The sequence below is a fragment of the Seriola aureovittata genome, chromosome 21, assembly GCF_021018895.1.
Source record: "Seriola aureovittata isolate HTS-2021-v1 ecotype China chromosome 21, ASM2101889v1, whole genome shotgun sequence".
In the NCBI taxonomy this organism is placed as follows: Eukaryota; Metazoa; Chordata; class Actinopteri; order Carangiformes; family Carangidae; genus Seriola; species Seriola aureovittata.
This window is the reverse complement of record NC_079384.1, coordinates 21,400,901-21,427,104: the sequence shown is the minus strand read 5'-3', so window position 1 is coordinate 21,427,104 and position 26,204 is coordinate 21,400,901. Positions and strand designations below refer to the sequence as shown.

The 26,204-nt window shown below is 41.5% G+C and overlaps 2 protein-coding genes across 3 annotated transcripts; one reads left to right on the top strand and one right to left on the bottom strand.

Moving 5' to 3' along the window:
* Window positions 1-470: 470 nt before the first annotated feature.
* On the bottom strand, window positions 471-8,360 carry dcxr (dicarbonyl/L-xylulose reductase). Its single transcript, XM_056366417.1, has 9 exons — window positions 8,096-8,360; window positions 7,812-7,871; window positions 6,712-6,809; window positions 5,625-5,779; window positions 5,458-5,500; window positions 3,896-3,995; window positions 3,674-3,738; window positions 2,130-2,247; window positions 471-687 (listed from the first exon to the last, which is right to left on the bottom strand). The coding sequence occupies exons 2-9, from the start codon at window positions 7,861-7,863 to the stop codon at window positions 584-586; spliced, it is 735 nt and encodes a 244-aa protein (XP_056222392.1). The 5' UTR covers window positions 7,864-7,871; window positions 8,096-8,360; the 3' UTR covers window positions 471-583.
* Window positions 8,050-26,204, top strand: rfng (RFNG O-fucosylpeptide 3-beta-N-acetylglucosaminyltransferase). Of its 2 annotated transcripts, none has more exons than XM_056366416.1 (9): window positions 8,050-8,188; window positions 12,603-13,169; window positions 19,736-19,784; window positions 20,064-20,166; window positions 20,303-20,456; window positions 20,612-20,697; window positions 21,014-21,179; window positions 21,604-21,689; window positions 23,441-26,204. In XM_056366416.1, the coding sequence occupies exons 2-9, from the start codon at window positions 12,669-12,671 to the stop codon at window positions 23,514-23,516; spliced, it is 1,221 nt and encodes a 406-aa protein (XP_056222391.1). In that variant the 5' UTR covers window positions 8,050-8,188; window positions 12,603-12,668; the 3' UTR covers window positions 23,517-26,204. The 2 variants fall into 2 exon arrangements, with proteins under 2 accessions (XP_056222391.1, XP_056222390.1); XM_056366415.1 differs by lacking the exon at window positions 8,050-8,188 and adding an exon at window positions 9,393-9,783.

The following is a 26,204-nucleotide window of genomic DNA, read 5'->3' as shown; positions in this document are numbered from 1 at the left end:
ATTCAGACTCTGACTCTACCATCTGCTGCCTCAGCACAAATCCAGATCCATCACAACAGGTCTTCAGCTGTCCAGTGTTGGTGAGTCTGTCTCCACTGCAGCCTCTGATTATGTAAGTTTGTACACACTCACACAATCAATGACGCAGATACAGGTCAGAGGCTTCAGTTAATGAGACAAACTCCAATTGTATTAAACCAAATTAAGTCTGGAATGGCTTCCTTTGTTTTAGTTAAGTACAATATCTGGCAATAATAACAGACCGAAATCTAAAGCTGTAATTCAGCTGGTGACTCATTCGTTAGAATTATATCATGCATGTAAAGCAATGCATATAATCTAAAATAAATCTCTATAAAGGTTGTTTCTAACCTCATCTGCAAACATATTAAGCTCTGTGTACTGTATGATTCGTATTTTAACCCGACATATTCATATAAGCACAAACGACACAGGAACTCAGTTGGTTGTATAGTGGATGAATTTATTTAGAAAATAAAAATCGACTGTGTGTGTGTGTGTGTGGGGGGGGGTGGGGGTGGGGTGTGTGTGTGTGTGTGTGTGTGTGTGTGTCTCATGGTGGTCAGCATGCCAGAAAGCCCCCGTCCACCGGCAGAGTGACTCCATTCGTCATGTTGCTCTTATCGCTCAGCAGGAATAAAATACTGTTGACCACGTCCTCCACCTCTGCACAAACACACAGAAGCTCAGTTAATAATTTCATCAAGCGCGTATGTGCACTGTGTGATTGTAGCACTGGAGAGGAAACAGACCGCCTTCCATATCCAAGGAGTTGTAAATTGTAATAGCACACAAATATTTTGTTTATTCCCATGCTGATAAAAAAAAAAAAGAGTAGACTTAGATTGGATTCCACTCTTTGCTTCCACCTCAAGATGCTGACTGTGAAAAGCATGAACTGATGATGAGCCTCAGCCTCGGCGGAGTCCAACACCGAACATTAACTTTCTGCACTTCGCTGCAGAGAACATGTGGACACGTTTCTCGCTCCGGTTAGAACAGGACATATAAGCACAAACACATATAGACTGCATGGGCAGGCAAGGGTGAACAGCTGCTCCATTGTTCCACTACCAGGGTGGAATCCACATTCCTGAATGTGAATCAACCTTTTCAGCTCCCTGGTATGAAGTGTGTGAGGAGGCTGAGCAGTGGGAACACACCATCCATGCCTCTTTTTTTTTTTTTTTTTTTTAAAGCAGACAACCTAAATGTTAAGAAAAGCTCAACATCATGGGAAATATTTATTTTCTTTCATTATGAGAGTGAGATAAATTGATACCAGTCTCATGCCTGTGTATTTAACCTGCATTTTTTTTCACCACTTTGGGGCAGCAAACACAAGCTGTCAACACTACTCCACATACTGTCACCATGTAAAGTTGTTTGAGTTTGATATTTCCCAAAATGTTGGAATATTCCTTAAAGATGTGCAGATATGGACCAGATGAACGTGTGACCAGTCTAGCATTTCACCTGCGTCTCACCTAATGCATGCTGGGATAGTCTCAGCACCCTGCGACCCTGCACAGGGGAGACAGTGCATTCAGGAAGTATTAAGACCCCTTCACTTATTTTATTTTGTTTTGTTGCAGCCTCATGCAAAAAGTATTTAAACTAATTTTTTCCCTCATCACTTTACAGTCAATACACCCTAAAGACACACACCTGTCTCTTTAAGGTCTCCCCATCCAACCTGACAGAGCTTGAGAGGAGCAGAAGAAAAAAATCCCCCAATTCCAATTCCTGAGTGAAGGGTCTGAATACTTCTGTCAATGTTATTCAGTTTCTCCTTTTTAATACACCTGCAAAAATTCCAAAATTCTGTTTAGGTTATGTCATAATGGGGTACTGAGTATTGACTGATGAGGGGGAAAAATGAACTGATTTCATAACAAAATGTGAAAAAGTTGATGGGGTCTGAATATTTTCTGAATGCACTGTAGGAACCCTGCAGCTTTAAGATGTACACAAAGACAGCTGATCTCATCTTCCATGTCACTGTACAAGAGGGAATCTGTGCATTTGCCCCAGACAACCGCAGTCATCTGCAGCATCCTGAAGTCAACAGAATGTCTATAATGTATACAGAGCCTGCTGAGTCTGACCTGCGAAGCGGCCCAGGGGGATGCGTGATGTCATCATCTTGGCTTTTACGGGGTCGCTCCAACCCACACGACCCATCTCAGTCATCACCACTGTGGGGTTCACACTGTTCACACGGATCTGAGCACAGCACAACACAACAAGGTATTAAATCCCAGCAGAAACAATGAAACAACAAAATTGATCTATTTCATATTCAATTCTACAAAACCCCTTCACTGTATTGTCATCATTATTCAAAGTATTACTGTTAGCAGTGGTACTGGCAGCAATGATCATAGTGGAGTGGCTTTGATAAGACAATATATCATATTGATCATCTTTATTGATTCCGAATATATGAAATATACAGGTGAGATGCATAAAAACATAATCAAGTATTATGTGATTGTAACAACAATAAAATGTTAAGCCATAATTGTCATAAAATGAATAGCAGTTTGTGTTGGATTGCATTATAATACATGGGGGCTCCTATTTTTCTTGTCAGGGAATGAATATAAACTAGCCCACTGTTAGACCTAATGACCTATTGTAGGGCACCAGGATCATATTTAGGAACTCATGAACTTTATCTGTTCTCATTGGAGAATCAATAGGGTCTAAAAATATCCTCTGAGGATGGTTCTTTACGGACACATCTTAGGCGTCTGGATAGTATTGAGGGATCAGGGTGGGGGTTGCAATCTTAAAACATGGTGTTTTGCAGCTCTTTGTATTAATGTTGAGGTGAACCATCATAGAGCCACACAAGAGATTTTATGACCAAAGTTCACATGTTTCCAAGATCTTGTGACATCACTGATCCCATCCATTTTGCATGCTGGTCATCTAGCCCTCCAAATAGAGCATTTTTAGTTTCAAACTCCAAATGACAAAAAAAATCCCAGAATGCTTTGCAAAACAAGTGACAAGTGGTGTCCCAAAGATTTCACAGCCTACCTCTGTAGCTCCTTTCTGAAGGGCCACTACCCAGTCAAGGACACTCCAAAACTATGAGTAGGGCCATGGGAGGGGATTGGGATTGAGCCACTGATTAGATGAGTGCTAAGTGTGTTCAGAGCTGAAGCAGACTAGAGAGGGCAGTGAAATGCTGCTGTTTAGCCTGCTGCCGACATCCTCTGGGAATTTGAGAACCTCCAGCAGTGCTGAGTTAGGTTCAAATAAACTGGAAAACATCAAGGACCACGACAGTAGAAGTGGCTCCAACACCTGCTGGTTCAGTTGTTCGGACATGATGCTGGGAACCAGATCCAGCCGAGCAGCAACTAAAGATTTAGCTACTGCTTTGTCATGAAGCAATGCAGTCTGCACTCTTGCTAATTACTAAATGTGAAATGCTGTAAAGGTATGAAAACCAAAAGCTTCATGCTAACTGCTAACTGCTAACAGCTTAGAAAAATGCTCTTTGTTTTTAGCACCGCTTTTCAAAATGTTTGGGTTGTGGAAAAGACAAATGTCCAACATGACAGCACATGACAGAACATTATCACAGCCAGATTTCAGTTGGACTTTGGCTCAAAAAGGGGCTTCAGAGTGATGGTACCTGGTGGGGTCCGAGCTCCAGAGACATCACTTTAGTCAGCATATCCAGGGCTGCTTTAGTGGCGCCTGAACAGTGACAGGGACACACAGACAGAAACAACAGAAAACAGTTTCCAGTTACTGTCATTCAACTACTTCCCTGCAGTGTACTTTGAGGACAGGACATGTTACCCAGCCTGGCTCCGGGCCATTGTTGGCACATGGCTGTTCCTCTCTTACTCACAGTAGACAGCATGGTCTCTCAGGGCGCACTGTGAGGCCTGGCTGGACACGTTGACAATGGAGCCTCCTGATCCTCTGGCCTTCATACCACGAGCCACTATCTACCCACACAGACAGAGGTTTGATTTGATTGTGGGGAAGCGGTTTGATGAGGCAGATATTTGCATTTAGACTAATGGTGTTATTAAAACAACCAATCAATCGAACTTTATTTGTATAGCACTTTTCATACAGGTTAGTGCAGTTCGAAGTGCTTCACAGACTGATGAGCTAAAAAGAAAAGGACAAATCAAGTAAGAAAGCTGACAATGATTTACAATAAAATAGATTTTAAAAGCTACAATAACATTAGCAAACCAAAAAAGAAAACATAAGCAAATCAATAATAAAACAGCAGATAACATAGAATAAAATATAATAAAGTACAATTTAGAACACAAATACAGTAAAATAAGAGAATGAAATAAAGTGACTAATAACTAAAAAACATAATAATGACAAAAAAAGCCAGGCTGAAGAGTTGTGTTTTGAGTTTCGGTTTGAAAATTTAAATTCTTCCAGCTGCTCTCAGGTCCTCGGGGAGACTGTTCCATCGGCTCGGAGCATAAAAGCTGAAAGCTGCCTCGCTGAAGGATTAAGTCCTGCACTTCAGAACAACTAACAGACTTGGGCCAGAGGACCTGGCCCAAATCACAAGAAAAATACCACCCTCACATTCTCTTATCCAGTTAGAGCTTATCTATTTGACATGTTCAGGCATGATAGGACAGCCAGTATATAAGCTTTGTTGTACATATGTACTTTCTTGTGATTAAGTCACTGATCACTGATTTCTGAAATGTATATTTTCCAGATCTGTGACAGGGCTCAGATCATCAGGTGAAGCAGAGATATCGAGTTATGTGTCACCTTCATAGCAGTGGATACAGTTTCCATATTTGCAAATGAAAGACTTTAATGGCAGCATGTTCAAAACAGAAAAGAATAGGGCCCAGGGCTGAACCTTGAGGCACACCACTAGAAATATAGTGTTAACTCTTTTTGAAAAGAACTTCCTTAACACTTGACTTATTTGATAAGACCACAACCAGTGCCAAAGAGCCCAGTCTATGTTTTATTTCGGGATCAACTGTATTGAATGCAGCACTTCCTACCATTGCAGCCTAACTGTCTACTACAGCAAACCAGTCGTTTTCCAACCAGTCATTCTGCGGTAATCAGTTGGGAAACAGTTGGGAATCTACTTCATCATGTAAGGCCTAGCTGTCCCTTCAAACATTGCTGCTTAAAGTTCTTATTCTTTATGACTTTGAGGAGGGGCTTCTTAGTTCTGACTGTTTTCAAATATACAATTGAAGGCATTAAAATCTGACAGGTGAGGGTAAACAAATTTAAGTAAAGTCGTTAAGTACAGTACACTTGGAAATTAGACTTGAACTACATTGTAGCTGGGAAAAACTAGATATCATGTTACTTCATCTACTGAAAGAGCAAACTAAAAAATGGATCCAACAATGCAAAGTGTAGTGATATGATTTGTCTTTTACAGAGCTGTTACTTTACCTGGGACACATGCAGCACAGCTTTCACATTCACATTGAATGACCTGCAGATGAAAAACACCTTAGATAATAAACACAACAGGTTTCCACATGATGTAACTGTAAATCCTGACTCATATGTTCGACATTGTGCTTCTCAATCTTAAAAGTATCTCATATGTGTCTCACTGGTCGAACCGGTCGGGCGTGACCTCCAGAAACGGTTGCAGGCTGGCACAGGCGGCATTATTCACCAGCAGATCGATGGGGCCGACGCCCTGCAGGGCCGCCTCTGTGGCCCCCCAGTCTGCCAGGTCCACACACACCGGCGTGATGGATGCACACTGAGAGGGGGAGCCGAAAGCAGACATGTTGGATAAGTATTAGATGAAGTAGCAGAAATGTGTAAATGTAATTAGCTTCTATATTATCCTTTGACAGACAACCAGTACTGATGAATTCTACAGTGATCTGTGACAGTATCTACATACTGTAATCACTGTAGAATTACAAACAAAATTATATCCTGTTGGTACAAAACAGTACATCTGTTGTTTTTTTTGTTATACTGACTCACTAAAATAGTCTGCTATGAAAATCATCATAAACTACATGCTGTAGTATCTAATATGTAATCAGGACACAGTTCCAGTGTTCTCCTCAGAGGAAGAAACAAACCACTTCAGAGTAAAATCCATTTCATTCCACCTCATGCTTTTGATATCCAGCTTCACAAATTGCTTCAATATACAATACAGTATTTCTGTTGATCTTATGATTTTCAAAACCTTCATCTCCTTTTCTTTTACCTTTTGAAATTATCATCGAAAATATTTTCATTTCCTTTTTTTTTCAATAATTGATAAATTCCCTTGTTATTTAAAAATAAAAAGATGATTGCAAAACTGCACAGAGTTGCTTCCTGACATTTTCATCTCATATCAGAGTTCCTTTAATCACCAGTTTCCAGCATCAGCATCCAAGTCCGGCTGGCATATGGAATACTAATATGGATGCTTCATGTCAGTCAAAGTCAGATCCTCATTCCACTTCATCTTGTGAAGATGAAGACGAAGAGGAGGATGATGTAAGAACGGAGAAGTGTGGTGGAGAGTACTGTAGACACCTTAGAGGATAATGAGTGGAGAGATGGAGTGGGGGCTCAGTAGGACGGATAAAACAGAGAAGGGTGTGGGGAGACCAGAGGTCAGGGACAGAGGCCTCTCAGTTGTGTGTGTGTGTGGGGGGGGGGGGGGGGGGGGGGGGGGGGGCATACCTCCTCCATTAGACTGCTCAGGTCAGCCTGTGTGCGTGTGACCGCCGTGACCTCTGCCCCACAGCGTGCCAGGGCCAGAGCTGTGGCTCTGCCAATCCCTGAGACACAAAACATCCATAAACACAAAGACTTATTACAGAGTGGAGCTGCTGCTGTGACACCAGAGCTGACACACACTCACACACACACATTCCACACATGTCTCAGGCTTTGCCAAACTGCCCTCCACGAACAAAGCTTTTTTTATTCCATTTTCTCAGTGTGTTGGAGCTGACGAGACTCTGAGTCAATTCATCCAATACGCTGAGCAGTTCACATGCTGTTTTACCATCATCATCACCTCAGCTTTTATCAGCAGTAAACAAACATTCAATAAATGGTATGTTTAAGAAACATAGAACACAGTCTTTATTCATCTACACCAGTTATATCTTCTGTGAAGACATGTTTTATATTATTCCAGCTGTGTTTTACTAGATTGTCCTTCATTATCTGTTTGTACAGCAGCCTGCACGTTCATGTGCCCACAGGAGGGGTTGGATTTGTCAGCAAATATATTAATAAACAAATTACTTGATAATGTATGCTTATAAACGCCAATATCAGGACTTAAAAAATAAAGCATTACCTTGTTACCAAGTCTTTGACGTGTGGAACACAACAAGTCATGAGATTTTTTATCAAAAGAATAAACTCTGTAGGCTTTTGTTTCTATTTGACTCCCTACAGTTTTAATCTCATCAGAATTAGAGCTGTGTCACCTATTTTTTTCCAGACCATAATGTGCCCATAGCACCAAGTATCACAAACTATCAACTATTAAAATGTGACATCAAATGTCTTTCTTCTATTCTATAGAGTCAATACGATAAACAAGAATCAGCTGATATTGCTGGGATGTAAGGAGGTAAAATAAAGTCAAGAGTTTTATGAATATAATATCTGAAGAACAACATGGAGGAATGTGGGCTCATTTATTCTGAAGTCACAGCCGCTGTGTCTTGCAGACCTGCAGACCTGCGATTTCTACAGCAGCCTGCAGGTGTCAGTGTGCGCACTGGAAACGTGCTGTGTCTATTTGTGTCCATTGTTATCTTTACCTTTTCCTGCTCCGGTGACCAGAGCTCGTTTACCCGCAAATGAAATCTCCATGGTCGGTGCTGTCCGCAGAGATCAGCCGCGGATTGACATGGAACAGGACAGATAACAGTTACAGAAGAAACACAAGGCGATCAGTCATGTGACTCGCTCGTGTCTATGCTGATCGGGCTAAAACCCAGCTGCCACTTCCTGATCTCCTAAATCTTCCAAACGTTTCCCTGCATCCCGATACCGTTTCAGACCGTATGGTTTGTGGTTGTAGTCGCAGCGTGGCAGTACTCACCAGCAGCAGGAGGAGGAAGCTGACTCTCTGTTCCGCTGGGCTCAAAGATTAAACTTCCACTGAGTTAATGAGCAAAACATGTTTGTCTTCCAGGTCAGTCCTGCACAGTCACCGTGAACACGCACACACCTCCGCCTGTGTATAAGTATGTTAAAGGGCAGAACTTCTTTTCTCACTTCTATTAAAATTGCAGTTCTGGTTCTATTTGGTTTCCAGATATCTGTCTGAGATTTCTGCCTCCGCCCCAACAGACTGGAGGCAAGTAGAGCTTAGTTTTCACTGCAGCACAAAAAAAAAAGACATTTGGTATAGTTTTCTCTTCTCAAGCAGTATCCTGGATACTCTGGTTATTTCACCAGATTTCATTTCGATTAATTCTCCTAAACATATGTATTCATTAATGATTCATTCAAATGTCATGGCTAATCTGGATGTTTTTCTATTATTGACTCCATTCTAAGTAAAAACTCGGGGCCACACTTTCCCTCATTCTGATGTTTGACGTGAACAACTGAAGCTCCTGCAGAACTTTATACACCAGACTGCTGCCACATGATTGGCTGAGGGGATAATTGCATGAATAAGCAGATGCACAGGTGTTCCTATGTATATACAGATATATACAGATATATACAGTCACGTTGACAGACGGCAGCTTCAAACACTGTCCTGCTGGTGAAGCGCTGCATCATTAATGACCGGCAGAGGGCGCTGAGAAACAAGTAATAATTTCCACACAGAGCAGCGACTGAGAGCTGCGTCAAGTTAACGAGAGTTTAGCCAAAGCAATACCGGAAGTACGCAATTTTTAAGAATAAAAGCACTACACTTTAACAACATTAACCATAACCATTCCAAGTTGTCTGACATATAATTTGTATATAACTGTATAATGTTATCAGTTGTGTTTAGGCGTTAATGGCTGTAATTAGCTTATAAAATCAGCAGGGAAATAACTTAGTGTTAAGTAAGTGGGACTCACTGAAACTAATGGTAACAAATTGTTATGAATGATTTTGTTATGAAAATACAATTTTGTAACCAAAACTAACGTGAACAAACACTATGGGTACAATTTGGATTCATAGCAAATCACATTTCTCACTTGTATTTGTATTGTATATTACTATTATTATTAAAGTTACTATAGTTTTTTCTATCCATTTCTACCTTTCTGAAAGTTACATTAGTGCCCATTCAGCGCATCTCAGTTTACCTATGTTCAGGGTTAAATCAGGTCTTTTATTTTGAAAGGATTCGTCGGAATATGAATGTTACTGTTATGGCTTGGTTTGTCTCGGCTCGGCTCGGCTGTCCGGGCTGAGTTCAGTAGTTCGTGGAATATTTAGTTAACCAGAGGATGTCGTCTGCAAGTGGCAATGAGCTTGTGTTTGGACAGTTTTTCTGAATAACTTCCTGAAGAAAAGCAGCGACCTGCTCCGCGAGGGCGGAAGAGAATGCACCGGGGCCGCTGTTAATTTAAAGTCACGTCGGGACAAAAAGGAAGACAACGAGTCGGGCAGTAGATCCGGTGGCTGTTATCATTCACCACCGTCCGACGTGAGGTTTCCCACTAAACACTAAACACTTACTAAACACGGTTGTGTTTCAGTAAAAGCTGTATCCCGACTGACGTAAAGGCGTCATACTGGAAGAAAGAAGCCGAACGCGTCCTTTGATATCTCCCGGTAAGTGCTGCAGAGAAGCCCCGGTGCTGCTCACCACGCCAAACTCCATTGGAAATCTTTCCATTTATAGACTTATTTTGTCCCGTCTCGTAGAACATGGGAGTAAATGGGACAGGGGTTGATACGAAACACTGTTCACGTTGTTCTAGATATAACTTTTCAATCAGCACAGGTTTTTTGCTTAAAAACGTGTTTTTCTACCGGGTTTTCGTGGGATTCACACAATTACCCCCAATTATACACATTTGTAAGCAGTAACGTCAGTGTACAGAAAATGAGAACTGCTTGGTAAATTATATGTATTTTATATATTATATGGCATATGCCTGTAAACAAGCTGATTTTAATTTATTTTATTCTTAACTGAAAGAGCAAAGCTTTTTGTTTGGTAAATTACCAGAGTGAGTTTAAATGTTGCCATTAAACAATTAAAGTGAAGTATCAGGGTCTCTAAGCAGATTAGTTGCAAAGCTTCCTTACTTCCGCATGGATTGTTAAACTAAGTTAAACTTCACATACATAGCTGAGTTACCTTGTGAAAAGGTGTTAGACGACCTCACTGGACCAGGTCTTGATACAAAACTACTCCACTTGAACTTGTCAAATCTGGACTAGAGTGTTTTCAGACAAGCCAGGGACTCGAAAACCTTTTGTTCTATTTGTGAAAATGTAAAAAAAATAGGAATATAAATGCTTTTTAATACAGCCACAGAGACATGTCCTTTTGTGGCCAGAAATTCATTGAAGTCCATGTTTCTCCATTTCGTTTTTTTTAATCACATGAAGATCTCCTCTTTCTCACTTCAACACAAAAGTAAAAAAAAAAAAAACTTATATTAAGCTTTTGAAAAACAATCACACATCTTAATAGATTTAAATTGGTTGATTTACTCATCAGATTCTTCTTTCCTCTAAGTGGCCACGTTCAGCCTGTCACTGATTCTTGTCTTCGCTGAAGCCTTCACTGTGGCCTGTGTTTGACCATATTTCAGCCGTTAGTGCACTTGTTCCTCATTGCTACATATGTCTATACATGAAGGCATTTTAATGAAAAGCTTTCTGTCAATATTTATCCTCACAATTATCATCATTTCTTTTGAAAAATCGTTCAGTTGATCTCATTGAGATTCTCCATTAACTTCTGCCATCATTTCAGACCCTGCTCTTCTCACGTTGTCCTCACTGTGTTTCTGCCGTTACTGATAACCCAGTCCTGCCCTCCTTATATGATCCTCATTACCCGGTTATCCAGAGTTTATACTGTAGCCTATAGTCATCTGCCACACAGTATATTTTTTTGCTCCTAGTCGTAGCATTGCTTCCCTTTTGTTTTTCAGTTTATAATCTAGTCCAGATGTGACAAGTCAAGTATACTTGTTTTTGGTCTTGACCTGGATGTGTAGATTTGAAAAAGCAGTGAAATCACAATTTTGTTTGTTTTCAGAAATATAATAAAATCTGAAACTGTTTAAAGAGTCTCTGGCTTGTCTGGGCTGTCCAGTCCAGATTTGACAAGTTTAAGTGAAGTGGTTTTTCATCTTGACCTGATCCAATGTGGTTTAGACGTGGAAAAAGCAAGGAAATGGCCCTCTCCTGCTTTCATAATAAAATAAGGTTTTCAAAAAATTCAACGTGGGTTTCAAACGTTGTTAAGGCTTTAATTACAATATGTAACACCACTACACAATAGTCAATCAGTCGCTTAGCATTGGAAGTTATTGGTACATAGCTAATGTTAATATAGCCGATGTTAATAGCTCTTTATGTGGTGAATCAGAAGCGACCTTAAGCGTCGTGTCAGATGAAGCTTTGGCAGGTTGGGTCGTTGCTGAGAAACCGATCAAATTAACATTTGATCAGTTGTGGAAATAAGCACCTTTTTTATTAGCTGTGAATGAGTGAATATACTACAGCTATACCTGTAGATTGTTGCCTTTACATTGGGATAACGATGGGATTTTGACTCAATATGGAAACTCTTACAAACTTTGAATGTGAACAAAGTATTCTAAATACAGCTGTTTATACTCACTTTTTCCATTGTATTATAATGATGTTTTGCTTCGTGCTCTCTGCCGTTGCCCCATCCTTGTCCTTTTGGGAAGTCAAAGGTCAACAACACACCAGCACCCTTGAAATCTTCAGTGCATTGCTCAAGCACACTTGAAGTATGGACACAGTATGCCAGCTGTCATCTTTTTCTCTCAGTTTTGGCTTTTGGAAAAGAATGACTAAAGCTTGATGGTTGGGGTCTGTGATTTTTTTCCTGGCCAAATCCTAAATTTCCATTTACAGCAATTAAAAAAAGAAAAGAGTAAAAATTCAAAATTGTTATTGGTGCATTTTCTGTCGTTTGATTAATAGATGAATAGGATGATTAACCAGTTATTTATATATTATAAAAATGAGTGAGTGGCAGTTTTCTTCAACTGAAGGCTAATGTAGCTGGATCATAATTTAAAACAATTCCTGCTGCTGCTTCACACGGAAGCTTTCCACAGGCACATCGTTGAGAGGCTTTTATTGTGAAGTAGCCAAAGGAATGCAATTTTTTTTTGTATCTGCTTGACAAAAATCATCTGTGGTTTGCAGGTGAGAGGCTTTTATTGCGAAGCAGGAACATGAATGATACTTTGCTGTGTTTTTATTCAATAAAAATTGGTCGACACAACAAGACTTGGTCACACTGGGTTCTAGTAGGAAGGAATGGGGCTAAAAGAAAAAATTAGTTGTTTAGTTGAAGCGCTGCAGTTAAAAACGAATGAAGAATGAGTATGAACACACCTCTAAATATGCTGCTGAACCTCCTGTCTGTGCAGGTTTCCATGTGATGGTGTGAGGATGGGACAGGGTGGTGCTGTTAGTGACTGCAGCCCTGGAGGCTGATGAACCTGCTCCATCGGCCAGTCAGGATGCACATAGCTTCAGTGGGTGTCAGCAAGTTCTGCTTCCTGTTTTCCCTCGCATTCTGCGGCCTCCTGCTTCTGCTCCTCCCGGCCCTCCAGCCTCCAGCTCGCCAGGTGGACCTGCCTCAGCCCCGACCCCAAATCAGACCTACACCGTCGCACCACACCAGGGTTCCAGCAGTGTCTGTCCACGCTGGGGAAACTGATTTGTCCACAGGGCTGAATGGGAGCTCAGTGGGCCAGGGGGGATCCACAGAGACTGAAGCTACCAGGAATGATAAGACGGAGGTGGGCTCCAAAAGAAACCAAGAAAGAGGGGCTCCCCCTGGAGGAAAGATTGGTGGTGGACTTTCAGGGTCTAAGTCCCATGACCCTTTAGAGTTGAAGGACATTTTTATTGCTGTGAAGACTACCAGGAAGTACCACAAGTCCAGACTGGAGCTCCTGATTCAGACCTGGGTTTCCCAAGCAAAAGAACAGGTGAGCAGGGCTGGAGTTATTGATTGTTGTGGATGTAGTGTTAACTGGGCTAGACTGTCCTAGAGGCCTGATCATTGTTATAATACAACAGTGACTCAAATAGTGACCCAATTTTAATTAAGTAATTAATAATTTTATCAAACAAAACACCAATATTAGTTTTATTATTAATCAAGATTCTTCAGATTTTATTTTAGATACTGTATCAGAAATACTCCAGAACATTCTGTCTGTTTCACACCAGTGAAACAGATAGAACCCAGGGCCTGGGGCCTTTCTGTGTTTCTGTGTTCCCCCTGTGCCTGCGTGAGTTCTCTTCGGGAACTCCGGCTTCCTCCCACTGTCCAAAGGGTTAATTGGTGATTCTAAAATACCTGTAGGTGTGAATGTGAGCGTTGTTTGTCTCTATACTGTATGTCAGCCCTGTGATATACTGGCAACCCGTCCAGGGTGTACCTTGCTCAAAATCAGCCCCCCCCCCCCCCCCCCCCCCCCACAATCCTATAGATTGAGTGGTATAGCTAAAATCAGCAACTCCATGCTTCACTATCTGCTCTACATTACATTCATTTAGCAGACACATTTATCCGAAGTGCCTCACTTACAGACACAAGAAGTATATGTCAAAATCTGGAAGTGCAACCTTCCAAGATAAGCATTTGCTTTCAGCCAGGAGGAGTTAAAACATGTGATTTGGACGTAGCGGAAGTTGCTATTACTAATAACAAGACATCCTTTGGATTGATTGTTGTGACAGTGTTGTGTTGCGGTCTTTCTCCTCATCGCTTTGTGTTTCCCTTTACCTTAACCTGAACCAAGCCTTAGTCCTGACCCCATCCCACCCATCTTCTACAATGAATAACCTCAACACAGTCTGACCACAGACGTGAGCCTCACTAGTTATCTGACCATAACAGCTCACAGCGCCATGGTAAACACTAGGGAAGAGGACACAGGGCAACAGAAGGCTGGTGACCAATAACCATCAGCCTGCATGTCCCCTTCCCAAATGAGGTTTGAGAAAGTGCTGCTGGCACATGTCGTGATACTGCTGCATGTTTTGCAGACTGCAGTGGTGGAAACAGCAGAGTGACTCTTCTTTTAGTGTGGGACACACACACACACACACACACACACACACACACACACTGTTGTATTGGTCCCAAAGTTTTAGAACACCTCAATTTTTCCAGTTGAACTTTATTTAATCTAAAATTTGGACTCATGCAGCTGCCAAACTCACTCGTGACGTTCTTTCTAAAATGGAAAACATTGTTCAGAAAGTTGGTCCCAACTCTTTTCCCCACTAATGTGTGTCACTTGCAGGTTGCTTTGCTTTCAGTTCATCCTACAGCAGCTCTGTGGGGTTCAGGTCGTCATCGTCTAATGTTGTGGCTCATTATCTCGGGGTAGGATGAACCAGTCTGTCTTCCTCTGCTACAGTAATATACAGTCCTACTTCCTGCAGTACAGTGTTGTCCTAATAAACACAGTTTGTTCCAACACTGTCTTTGTACAGACAGAAGGTTGTAGGAACTGTTTGCATTAACTGTCGAGGCTTCATTAACTTCCACTGCTGCAGGAAAGCTGGAAGTTCACCAACTTCTTCATCCACAAAACAAGTTTGCTTTCGATGAACTTATGCTTCTAAAATTTCAATAAAAACAGGAAAAATGGGGATGTCCTCTGATCAGAGGGGTGAACCATCCATTATAGCTGTGAGGGTGTTGTCCATGAACTAAAAGTCCTCTATAATAACTGATGAGTTGTGATCATTAAAGCTGTCAGCTGCATACTGACACAGGGACGTAACGTTCGGAGCCGTGGATCCACCAGTGTTTCATTGGATTTGAGTACAGTGGTGATGTGTGTGCTAATGGCTTTGGCTCCTGCCTGGGTGCACCCTGCGTATCTCGTTCAGACGATTTTCAGGGTGTTGCCTCGTCACCACCAGAGATTCCAAACTGATGCGGTTAAAGTTTGTCCTCACTGACATTTACAGGAACCACAGGATGTTTAGAAGAAAATAAATGTTGTTACTCACAGTCCCCTCCCTCAGCTCAAGTTGTTTATCGGGGTTATCCTACACTTTACATTGCTCTGCATTCTGGATAAGACCCTATACTTAAAATCCAAGTGAGTGTTCCATCGGTGCAGTGTTTGCCCGGGTCTCTGGGGGGGGGGATTTCACAGCAACCTGAAACTGGAAGACCTGAGCTGAAACACTTTGCTATGCCCCACTCACCATCTTACACACCCATCACTTATTCCAGCTCTGACTCTTCCAATATGACAGTTTGAACTAATTAAAGTGTGTAATTTATCAAAACAAGTGCATATACAAACCAACTTTTCTGCACACCAGCACAGACGTTACCACTTGTTCTGTTTCATTATAAGCCTTAAGTCAGACTGAACTGCCATTTTGAGGTGGCTCCAGCAAACGTTTTTCACAACAGTCTCAAGCTGTAGGGTCGAGCTGCAGAGCGAAGTACTCAAAAAAAATGGTAAAAGTGCAAATTTTCCTACAAGGAAGGTAGAAGGAATGTTAGGTCTGATCACGCCAGTATTTTTAACAGCAAAATACCCCACCAGAATCTATTCGTGTCAATAGAATCACCACAATCGGCACATTTGAGATGATGTTTGAATTATGACTCACAATTTGTACCATTAACCAACTGCAGACTGCCTTTCCAGTGCTGGCCTTTGAGTAAATGTAGAGAGCACCATCGCTTTTATATAACCCCACTCTCCTGGAGTACAGTTAGGCCCAGAAATATTTGGACGGTGACACAATCTTCATGATTTGGGCTCTGCATGCCACCACATCGGATTTGAAATGAAACAACTACAACGGAATTGAAGTGCAGACTTTAAGGTTTAATTCAAGAAGTTGAACAAATATATATGATTAAACATGTAGGAATTGTAACTATTTTTATACAAACGCTCCTCATTTCAGGGGCTCAAAGGTAATTGGACAAATAAACATAACCCTAAGTAAAATGTTACTTTTCAATATTTTGTTGAGCATCCTTTGCAGGCAATGACTGCCTGAAGTCTGGAACCCATGGACATCACCAAACGCTGGGTTTCCTCCTTTGTGATGCTTTGCCAGGCCTTTACTGCAGCTGTCTTCAGTTGTTGCTTGTTTGTGGGTCTTTCTGCCTTAAGTTTTGTCTTGAGAGTGAAATACATGCTCAATTGGGTTGAGATCTGGTGATTGACTCGGCCATTGCAGAATATTCCACTTCTTTGCTTTAAAAAACTCCTTGCTTTTGCAGTATGTTTTGGATCATTGTCCATCTGTACTGTGAAGCGCCGTCCAATCAACTTTGCTGCATTTGGCTGAATCTGAGCAGAAAGTAAATCCCTATACACTTCAGAATTCTTCCGGCTGCTTCTGTCTTTTGTCACATCATCAATAAACACAAGTGACCCAGTGCCACTGGAAGCCATGCATGCCCATGCCATCACACTGCTTCCACCATGTTTTACAGAAGATGTATGATGATATTTTTTTTGCAGCCTTCTGAGTCAATTGTCCAATTACTTTTGGTCCCTTGAAAAAGAAGTGGCTACGTATTAAAGAGCTGTAATTCCTAAACCCTTGCTCCAATTTGGATGTCTGAGAGTCTGCACTTTAAGCCCATATTGATTATATAATTGTATCCATGTTTTCGTAAACAGCTAAAATAACAAAACTTGTGTCACTGTCCAAATATTTCTGGGCCTAACTGTATATTCTGCTCCATGGAAGAGATGAGCCATGGTATGCAGTCAGTGAATGTGTTCCCTTGAAATAACTCACTGTCTAGTTAACAACTGTGAGCTCCACCAAGCGCCCTCTTGGTCAATCAAATTGGTCAGGTCCAGGTTCTATATTAATACTGTGAAAGTATCAAAGCCTCAGTCCACAGAGAAATGCACACAGCCTGTATTTAGAGACTGAGCCTTAAAACCAGCCGTCAGGACTTCTGGAACTTTGTGATGTCACAACAAAGCAGTCACCGCTCTCAGCCATGCCCCAAGCCCCGCCCACCTGGACCCACCATCCAACCTTGTAGGATTTGGTTTCTCTGAGTGTTTTACCTGAAATCTGCTATATTTTATTGGATCACTCAGACAACAGTCAGCCAATCAGAGGAGAGGCTCAGAACTTCCTCTCTTCTGATTGGCTAATTTGAGCTCCAGAGAGAAACCTGAGAGAGGAGATGTAAAACTACACTGAGATGGTTTTTGGTTCTTAAAACCACAATTATATCTTCTTATGGATCAACACTTCAAATAAAACACAGAAGAAGAGGAAAATATGGAGCTTTAATGCAACATGCAAGATTAATGAAGTCATACAGTGTCCTGTGTCATTGTCCAAGAGTGTTTAAGGCTTTCACTGTTCTGTTCCATTACATCTGTGTGACTTTATACTATATATACAGAGGGGTTTCCATTAATCCACTAATATGGTGCACCTGAGGATCAGCCTTTACAGATGCCACACATGGATGGAGAGGTTTTACATAAATGACAGCAGAATAATGGACAAAATGGACAAGTGGATTGTCCTCAGCAATTTGTAAAGTGTCATTAATATTGAGTCAAAGTGATATAGCCTGTTTTCATGCTAAACGAGTTCCAGTTCAGGTTGTGTCCCCAGCTTGGCTTGTACTGTCTCTGAGTCCAGGCCTGCGAGTCTGGTCTGTGTTAGCTGTCAGCCCTAACCAATCATTTACTCTCACACACTGGGAGGCATTAGAGGCATTTTACTGTCTTATTTTACTGCTTTCAGGTCAGTAAAGTCTGCCCACCCTGTGTTAACAGCTCCTTGTAAAATTAAAAGCTGCTCTTACTAATTTGTATTTAGTGTAAATGCGTCAGCTCTTCCGCTGTAATAGTCCCGTATGGAGAAGATATCTTCACATAAAGACACAGGCGATGGTTATTTATTAGAAGGCCAAGGTCAATGACCCCGTCGACCCCGTGGCTCATTAGATGGTGTGTGAAAGTTACAGGCTGCCTGCAGGGCTTTGAGGAGGCTGAGCAGGCCTGACTCTCTGCCTGCTAAACACTGTACATCACAAACTGTCCATTCAGAGGTCAGTGGAAAACAGCTTCACTGTCAGAAGCTGTGATATAAACTGTGATCTGGGAATAATCTGTTTTAAAACTGTTTTTTTTTTTGTTTTTTGTTTTTTTATAAAGCTGTGAGTGATGCTGTCATGTCTGACTGTTCACATGTTGTAGCTCTTGTATAATAAGAGCTGGGGTGATGTAATATGGCAGCAATGAAGCTGTGAAACACATCCAAGTCCCTTACATAAAGCAGTTAACGTTCTCCCCCCTTGCAGGGCATTTCATGTCTTAATGGGCAAAAAAGATATGCATTAAAATGCTGCAAGGGACTGCATTGATGGAGGAGTAGGGGGTGGAGGGTGTTGTTTCAGATTCCTGTGAGACATGAAATATGACCAAGAAAGTGCAGTTTGAATAACGGATCCATGACTTTGAATGTTTATCAAGCCCCAAAACACTGCAGAGAGATTTATTATACTGTGAACCTGGGTTTTATCTCCTCCGGAAATGAATCATTGCAACAATAATTCTATCGTTCACTTTGAAGGCTGTGAGATAAACAGTAGAAATGCAGCATTTATGTTACACATCAATCCATCAGGAATGTGTGCTTGCATGTATTTGATTTTTTTCTTGTTGGATGGTTTTGTTATGTGACAAGAGAGAGAAAAAACCTTTATTACAGCAGACATATCAACTTTTCAAACACAGGTGGAACTAATAACATAATTAACTACTATATTAAAGGTCCATATAGTATAATGGTAGATGCCCATGTGTTGTTTGATTATAGATCAGGTCCAGGTTCTATATTAACACTGTGAAAGTATCAAAGCCTCAGTCCACAGAGAAATTCACACAGCCTGTATTCAGAAACTGAGCCTTAAAACCAGCCGTCAGGACTTCTGGAACTTTGTGATGTCACAACAAAGCAGTTACTGTTCTCAGCCATGCCACAAGCCCCGCCCACCTGGACCCACCATCCAACCTTGCAGGATTTGGTTTCTCTGAGTGTTTACCTGAAATATGCTATATTTTTTATTTTTATAGAGAGAAGCCTGAGAGAGGAGATGTAAAACTACACTGAGATGGTTTTTGGTTCTTCAAATCACAAATATATCTTCTTATGGATCAATGCTTCAAATAAAACACAGGAGAAGAGGAAGATATGGAGCTTTAACTTAGACTTGAAATAATAAGGAAAGATGAACAGAAGCAGTTGTATATACTTGAATATTTTATTTCAGTAAAATTCTAACTGAGTCCCTCACTCATGGTAAAAATGTGTTCAATTTACACATTGAGTGCTCTTCATCTGCTTCTTTTATTTCAGCTGTATCTGGCACTGTTGTGTATTTGCTCTGTCTTTCCTTTTAACAAGAGAAAGCAAAGGAGCACTTCATCGTGCCCTAGTAGAAGAGCATCAATAAATATGTGTGTGTGTGTGTGTGTGTGACCTCGCACCAACAGTGTGTCTCTGTATGTTTCAGACCTACATGTTCACTGACGGTGAGGACAAAGAGCTGCGAATGAGAACAGGTAAGATGGCCGACCGACTGCTCTCATTGGAAACACACAATCAAAGAATTAACAACACTGTTTCGCGACAATGTGGAATAGCAAACAGATCGGTCATGTATGTGCAAAAAGCATAAAACAACATTTTTTATTATTCTAATAACTCTGAGATTGCAGCACTTTGGTTCATTAATGTTGGTAAGAATAATGTGCAACCAGCAAAGTATACAGGTGTAGGTGCAGTAATTTACTGTAGACAGCAGCATGGAACTGAACTGTCCTCTGCCCTTTCTTTCACAGGAGCCAACATCATCAACACTAACTGCTCAGCAGCTCACACTCGTCAGGCTCTGTGCTGCAAGATGTCGGTGGAGTACGACAAATTCATCGAGTCGCAGAAAAAGTGAGCGAGACGTGACCTGCGTCTGATCTGAAAACAGTCAGAAATTAATTAACCAGTGATATTCTAGGACCTGACACAATTACACCTTTTTACATACAGACTAATGTACAATTCTGACTGTGTGTGTGTATTACAGGTGGTTCTGTCATGTGGACGATGATAACTACGTGATTCTGCCCAGCCTGCTGCAGATGCTCTCCTCCTACCACCACAGCCAGGATGTGTACCTGGGCCGGCCCAGTCTGGATCACCCTATAGAGGCTGCGGAGAGAGTCAAGAGTGACGGATCAGTCAGTCAACTTACAACATATCAACATTTCCAGGCTCCAGTCATTGACAAATATATCAGCAAGCACTAGAGTGTCCCTTCAGGAAGCTGGTTAATAAATGTTGTTTTTTTTTAACACATCAAACAGCCCCTGACCTGGTTTTTGTCTCATTCCAGGTGTCTGTAAAGTTCTGGTTTGCCACAGGTGGAGCAGGTTTCTGTATCAGCAGAGGTCTGGCTCTGAAAATGAGCCCATGGGCCAGGTAGGTCATGGATTCTCCTGGTCTTTGAACTACAGTAATTCAAGTTATCTGACCTTCTGAGGCCGGGGTACTCACACTCTGCACTTTGCTGCATTTTGTGGGAGAAAACCAATGTTTTTATGTCCAGTAAGAACAATGTAAATCTGAATAGCTAAAGAATGATAAAAATGTATTCAGATAACCCTCAGAGAATGTGGCTGGAGTTGCTGTAGGCAGCTAGTCCAGGCACAGTCAGGAAGTAATAAGAGTTTGGGCTGTTAGGCTGAAAACACACTTTGATAGGTTCATTGGCTGAAACTCTGTCTCGCGGTTTCAGTTTGGGGAATTTCATCAGCACGGCAGAGAAGATCCGACTCCCGGACGACTGCACCATCGGCTACATCATCGAGGCGCTGCTGGAGGTCACCCTAACACACACACACCTCTTCCATTCTCACCTGGAGAACCTGCAGAAGCTGCCCACTGACTCCGTGCTGGAGCAGGTACGCGTGTGTGTGTGAGCTTATGTGTGTTTTGCAGAGGTGGAAGCAGGTCGCACGTGTGCAAGTCCCAAGTTACTGTGATGGAAAATCAAGCGAGACAAGTCGAGTCATTGCTCAGGTCAAGCAAGTCTGATGATCAGCCCCAGTTTCCACATTTAAATCAGTGAAAAGACAGAGGTCATTTTATTTTCAACATTAATGAAAAAGTGTTGCAGCTGCTTACACCTTATAAATCTTGTTGATATTCGACATTTAGTGTCTGCGGTATAGTGAGACGTGAAAGACATTTGCCAGTTCAAACATGCTAACTAAACTGAATACTGGCACTTTCACGGTCTCATATTAGCATCCAAATGTTTCGCTTGTGTCTTTGCTATCCGCAGTGAAGTCAGAACACGTATGTTGTCCGTTTGCTCTGCCACAGGTGACTCTCAGCTACGGAGGCTTTGAGAACAGAAGGAATGTGGTCAGCATTGTTGGAGGCTTTTCACTGGCTGAAGACCCGACAAGGTAAACACACCTGCAACAAAACGAGTTCATGTGTACTTATTGCTCCTCCACACTCTGCAGGATCAAATGGCTCTTTTCAACATTTATTATCACAGACGGTTCAGACTGTGGTCAAACTGGTACACTAAGCCAAATATGGCCTTTTATTAAAAATGAATTAATAATAATATTAATATAGTAATAACATTCTCTTTATATAGCACTTTTCATGCACAGGATGCAGCTCCAAGTGTTTTGACAAATATAAAAGAGAAAGGCAGTTAAAACAGGGAAAACATTTAAGACAAAAACATTTTTTTTTAAAAACAAAGAAAAAAACTCTATCCTCTGTTCACTGAGTCCACCTCTAATATTTCTTGGTAGGTTGTTCCACAGTTCAGGTGCGTAGTGGGTGAAGGGCTTCCCCGGTTTTATTTTGGGGAACATTTGGAACATTTAGAAGCCCTGCTGTAGATGATCACAGGGTTCATTTAGGGACATAAAACGACAGACAGTCAGTGATGTAAGAAGGTGCCAGTCCATTAAGAGCTTTGTATACAACAAGTAACAGTCCTTTTACTAAAATCATTTCTGAAAGATACAGGGAGCCAATGTAGCGCAGCCAGTACAGCAGTAATCTGCTCTCTCCTCCTTGTTTTTGTTAAAAGTCGAGCAGCAGATTCTGAATTGTAGTTTTCTCAATTTACTTTTTCCAGACCAGTAAAAAAGAGTGTTACAGTTTCCAATCTACCGGAAATAAAAGCATGGATAAGCTTCATAGCATCTTGTTGAGTTAAAAACAGCTGCACTCTGGCAATATTTCTTAGGTGGAGTTCAACATCTTGTACCATGCATATCAGCAGTGGTCTGATCACAGCTTATATTAATGGTAATGTGGCACTATATTTGTATTATATTTGTAAGAGCTATTTATCACATATCTTATGTCTGTTTGCCTATGTGCACTATATGAGCAGTATGTGGACATCTGAACATGTCATCTGCTCTCTACAGGGATATGCTCCATTTTAGGGCTGAAAAAAATCTTATCGCGACTGGATATGAGTCATGATTTCAGTTGGAATGGTCTTTTTTGGATTTCACTTTCACTGAAAAAAAATATAAAAATGCAATTTTTGTTGGGGCTTGAACCAAACACACGTTCCTTTACATGTGGAGATTATGATTGTAGGATGGGGATTCTCAGTAGCATCATAACGCTTCATTTATGGTCTGTTGTGACACATTTGACCTTTTATCAAAAAGTAATGCAGCTCCTGTGATTTTCATATTGCACTTGGCCAGATTGTGATTTCAGTAATATTTCAGTTAATTGTTTAGTAGCCCTACTCCATTTCATCCTTAGGAGCATTTGTGAGTCAGCCCCTGGTAAGACCTGGAGTACAGTCGTTCCATTTCATCCCAAAGGTGCTGGATGGAGTTGAGATCAGGGCTGTCTGCAGACCAGTTACACTCTGCACACCAAACTGGGAAAACTGTGTTGTACTATGCTGGAGCATTAGGAATTGCCAACATAGAGAAAACCAGGAAAGCCAGGTCCAGACCAAAAGTACTCAAAGAGATGTGTCCACATAGGTTTGGTCATATACTCTACTTGAAGTGTGTAGTGTGGAGCAGTACAACGAAGCAACTGGTGATGAAACCCTGATTGGCACATCTGTGAAACATGAGATGCGATATGATATTAGATGACATTATGAACACTTGTAGCTTGTCTTTTCCCTGACTCTCGTCTCTTTTCGTCCCCGCAGGTTTAAGACAGTCCACTGCCTCCTGTATCCAGATACTGACTGGTGTCCAAGGCGCAAACCTCGCCACAAAAACTGAAAGCCCCTGTGTTTTTTCTCCTGCAGCACTGACACCTGCTGAGCCTTTATCCCACTGCCTCACTCTGCCATGGCTAGGTCAAGCTACGTGAAGTTGTCTGCCTGTATCCAAAGCAGCCTCACCTCACGCTTCATGCTTTCTTACACCTCTCAGATAGAACTGATCTTACTCATTAAGTGAACCCCTAATGGGTGGAGCCAAAGAACACAGCATGAAAGTGGGTGAAGCTCAATCGACTGGAGCTACATTTTTCCCAGTATAAATGAGCTTTTGAGAGTGTAGGCATTTCTCCATTAATTCTTGAGTAGTTGAGATTTTTTCTAAATGCTACACTTTCTATGAGCAGTCATTGCTATAGAGAAGACTCTGAGCTGTGAATTAATGCTATGTTATGTCATTCAGATCATTTTCCCAGTGGGAAACAGCAGTCACATCAGCCTACCAGTTGAATTACTTAACTGTGTTTACACAGTGTTACTCTGAGACGGGCGACAGGTGTTTAATAATGTGAGATTTTGCCGTTCATGTTGACAAGGTGTAAATGAAGCATTAGAGAATATTCAGAACACTTTGCTCTTGCAGTCAGGAACCAACTCTAAAAAAAAAAACTAGTTTCTTCGTTGATCCCAAACCTAGAAGGAAACCGATTGAAGCTGCTGACTTGAATCCACATGTTCTACAGTGCTCAACCTTCAGGTCCACTACACTATTAGTTGTGTAGCGGCAGAATCTGGAGCTCACTGTGACTGGAGGTTTGGTATCTCAGAGCTCTTTGGGACTGACGGTTCACCTCTCTCCTGAAGTTATGTAAGTTATACAGGTTTTTACCACTGATTCCACCATTACAATTTAATGCCCAGCCGAGTGCAAGCATTCGGATAGCCAGTCACCTTTTACAGTTTACAGAAAAAATGAATAGGATTATTATTTCACTTCATATACAGTACCTCAGCACATTTTGCTACTTGATTGGTAAGTGAAACCACAGTGGATGGACCCAAGAACCCCAAGTGATGAATGTAGTATTAGGGAAGTAGGGAAGACTGAAGTGAATTAGTTATTGGTCACTGTAATCATCTGTTCTCTCCATATTGGCCGTGATGCAATACTTTTAGTTAGTTAAAGTCTTCAGCAGGCTGACGTGGACAAATCAAGAGGGTATTTTTAATCTGGCAGTTGTAGGTTTACTGCAGGAGTTTGCTCATGGAAACAAACCTACACGGGACTACTGTGGTTCGACTTTACCAGCAGAGTATCAAACTGTGCAGGTTATTGAGCAAGGCCATAGAAGTAGCAACCCTGTCCTGTGGTTCTGGACGATGATGAAGGAACCATCTTATGCTCTGAAGTACGACACTTACATTATCTTAACCAATGAGAAAAAATTGTTCAAACGACTAAACTCGATGCTCCTTCAAATAAATGGAGAACCACTTCAGGCAAAGGCTACAGTATGTGAAGGACCCACAGTATTATCATAACCCTGAGTGGCCTCCTCGCCGGCAAACCACTGACTTGTTCTGTTACTGTTGACCTGAGAGCCCGAAGTCAACGTAAAATCACGGTAGTTTCTTTGTGATGAGGTACTTTTAAAGAGCTGATCAAGATGTATTGAAGTTTTAACATGAACTGAACTGACGCTCCATATGATCAGATGAGAAATGAAATGATGTTTGACAGAGTTTTTATGCTGTGTGGGTGCATTTATTTCAGTCTGTTGTAATTGTTCAGACGCCATCTCGTCCTCAGCCAATCACGTTCTTGTATTAGCCTTTTTCTCACAGGCCCATGTTGACAGTTTTGCACTTCTCTGATCGTGTCATTTCCTTTTATGTTACCGACTGTAATTACACGTTACAGTGTTGGTGTAAATATGAGTTTATGTCTTTTTTTTTGTTGGTTTGTTTGCTCTTGCATATCCTGCTTTTTCATAGGTTGTAGTTGTAGCTCTAAATATTCTTCTTAAAGGCAGAGCAGGTCGTTGGTTGGTGTTACGAAGCAGTCAGACCAAAAATAAAATGTCCGCACACTCAACGCAACCAAGCAGCTTCCCGCCCTCTATGCTGCTTGTGTTCTTTCACCTTGAAGTTTGAAGAACAAGAATATAAACAAATCATTTTACCTGAATGAGAGTGAATCAATTTTGGTCTGACCGCACCTTTTGACTTAAGTGGGTGGAGCCAAAAAACGTGTCAATGGCATTGCCCATGAAATTTGATATGCAGGGTCCTTAGAGGATGGTTTCCAATCATTTTAGTGATCCCCGACCTTTTGTTCAGCATGAGTTCGAAATCTCCCTGTGGTTCATGATAATATCGTAAAAGTGGCTGGATGTCCCTGCCTGTGACACTAAAACTATAATTGAATGCTCAGATATTTCTCCTCTCTAGAAGACGCCCCTCAGGTTTAATCGTAATAAGAGATACACCAGCTAATTCGCTGACCCCCCCCCCCCTCCACACCTCTGTTCCTTCTTATGTTCCCTGGCTCCACCCACTCAGGTTACACAAGCCCTGTCAGTATTTCTGCCTGTCAAAAGTATTTGCACACAAGACTAAAATCCAAACTCCAGAGCTTGTGTCTCACTGCAGGTCAGTGGGCGAGACTGAGGGAGAGAAGTGCTTTTGTAAACTGTTTACCACTGATGTATTATGTTGTTTCAGGAATAAAACTTTCTGCATTCTGAAA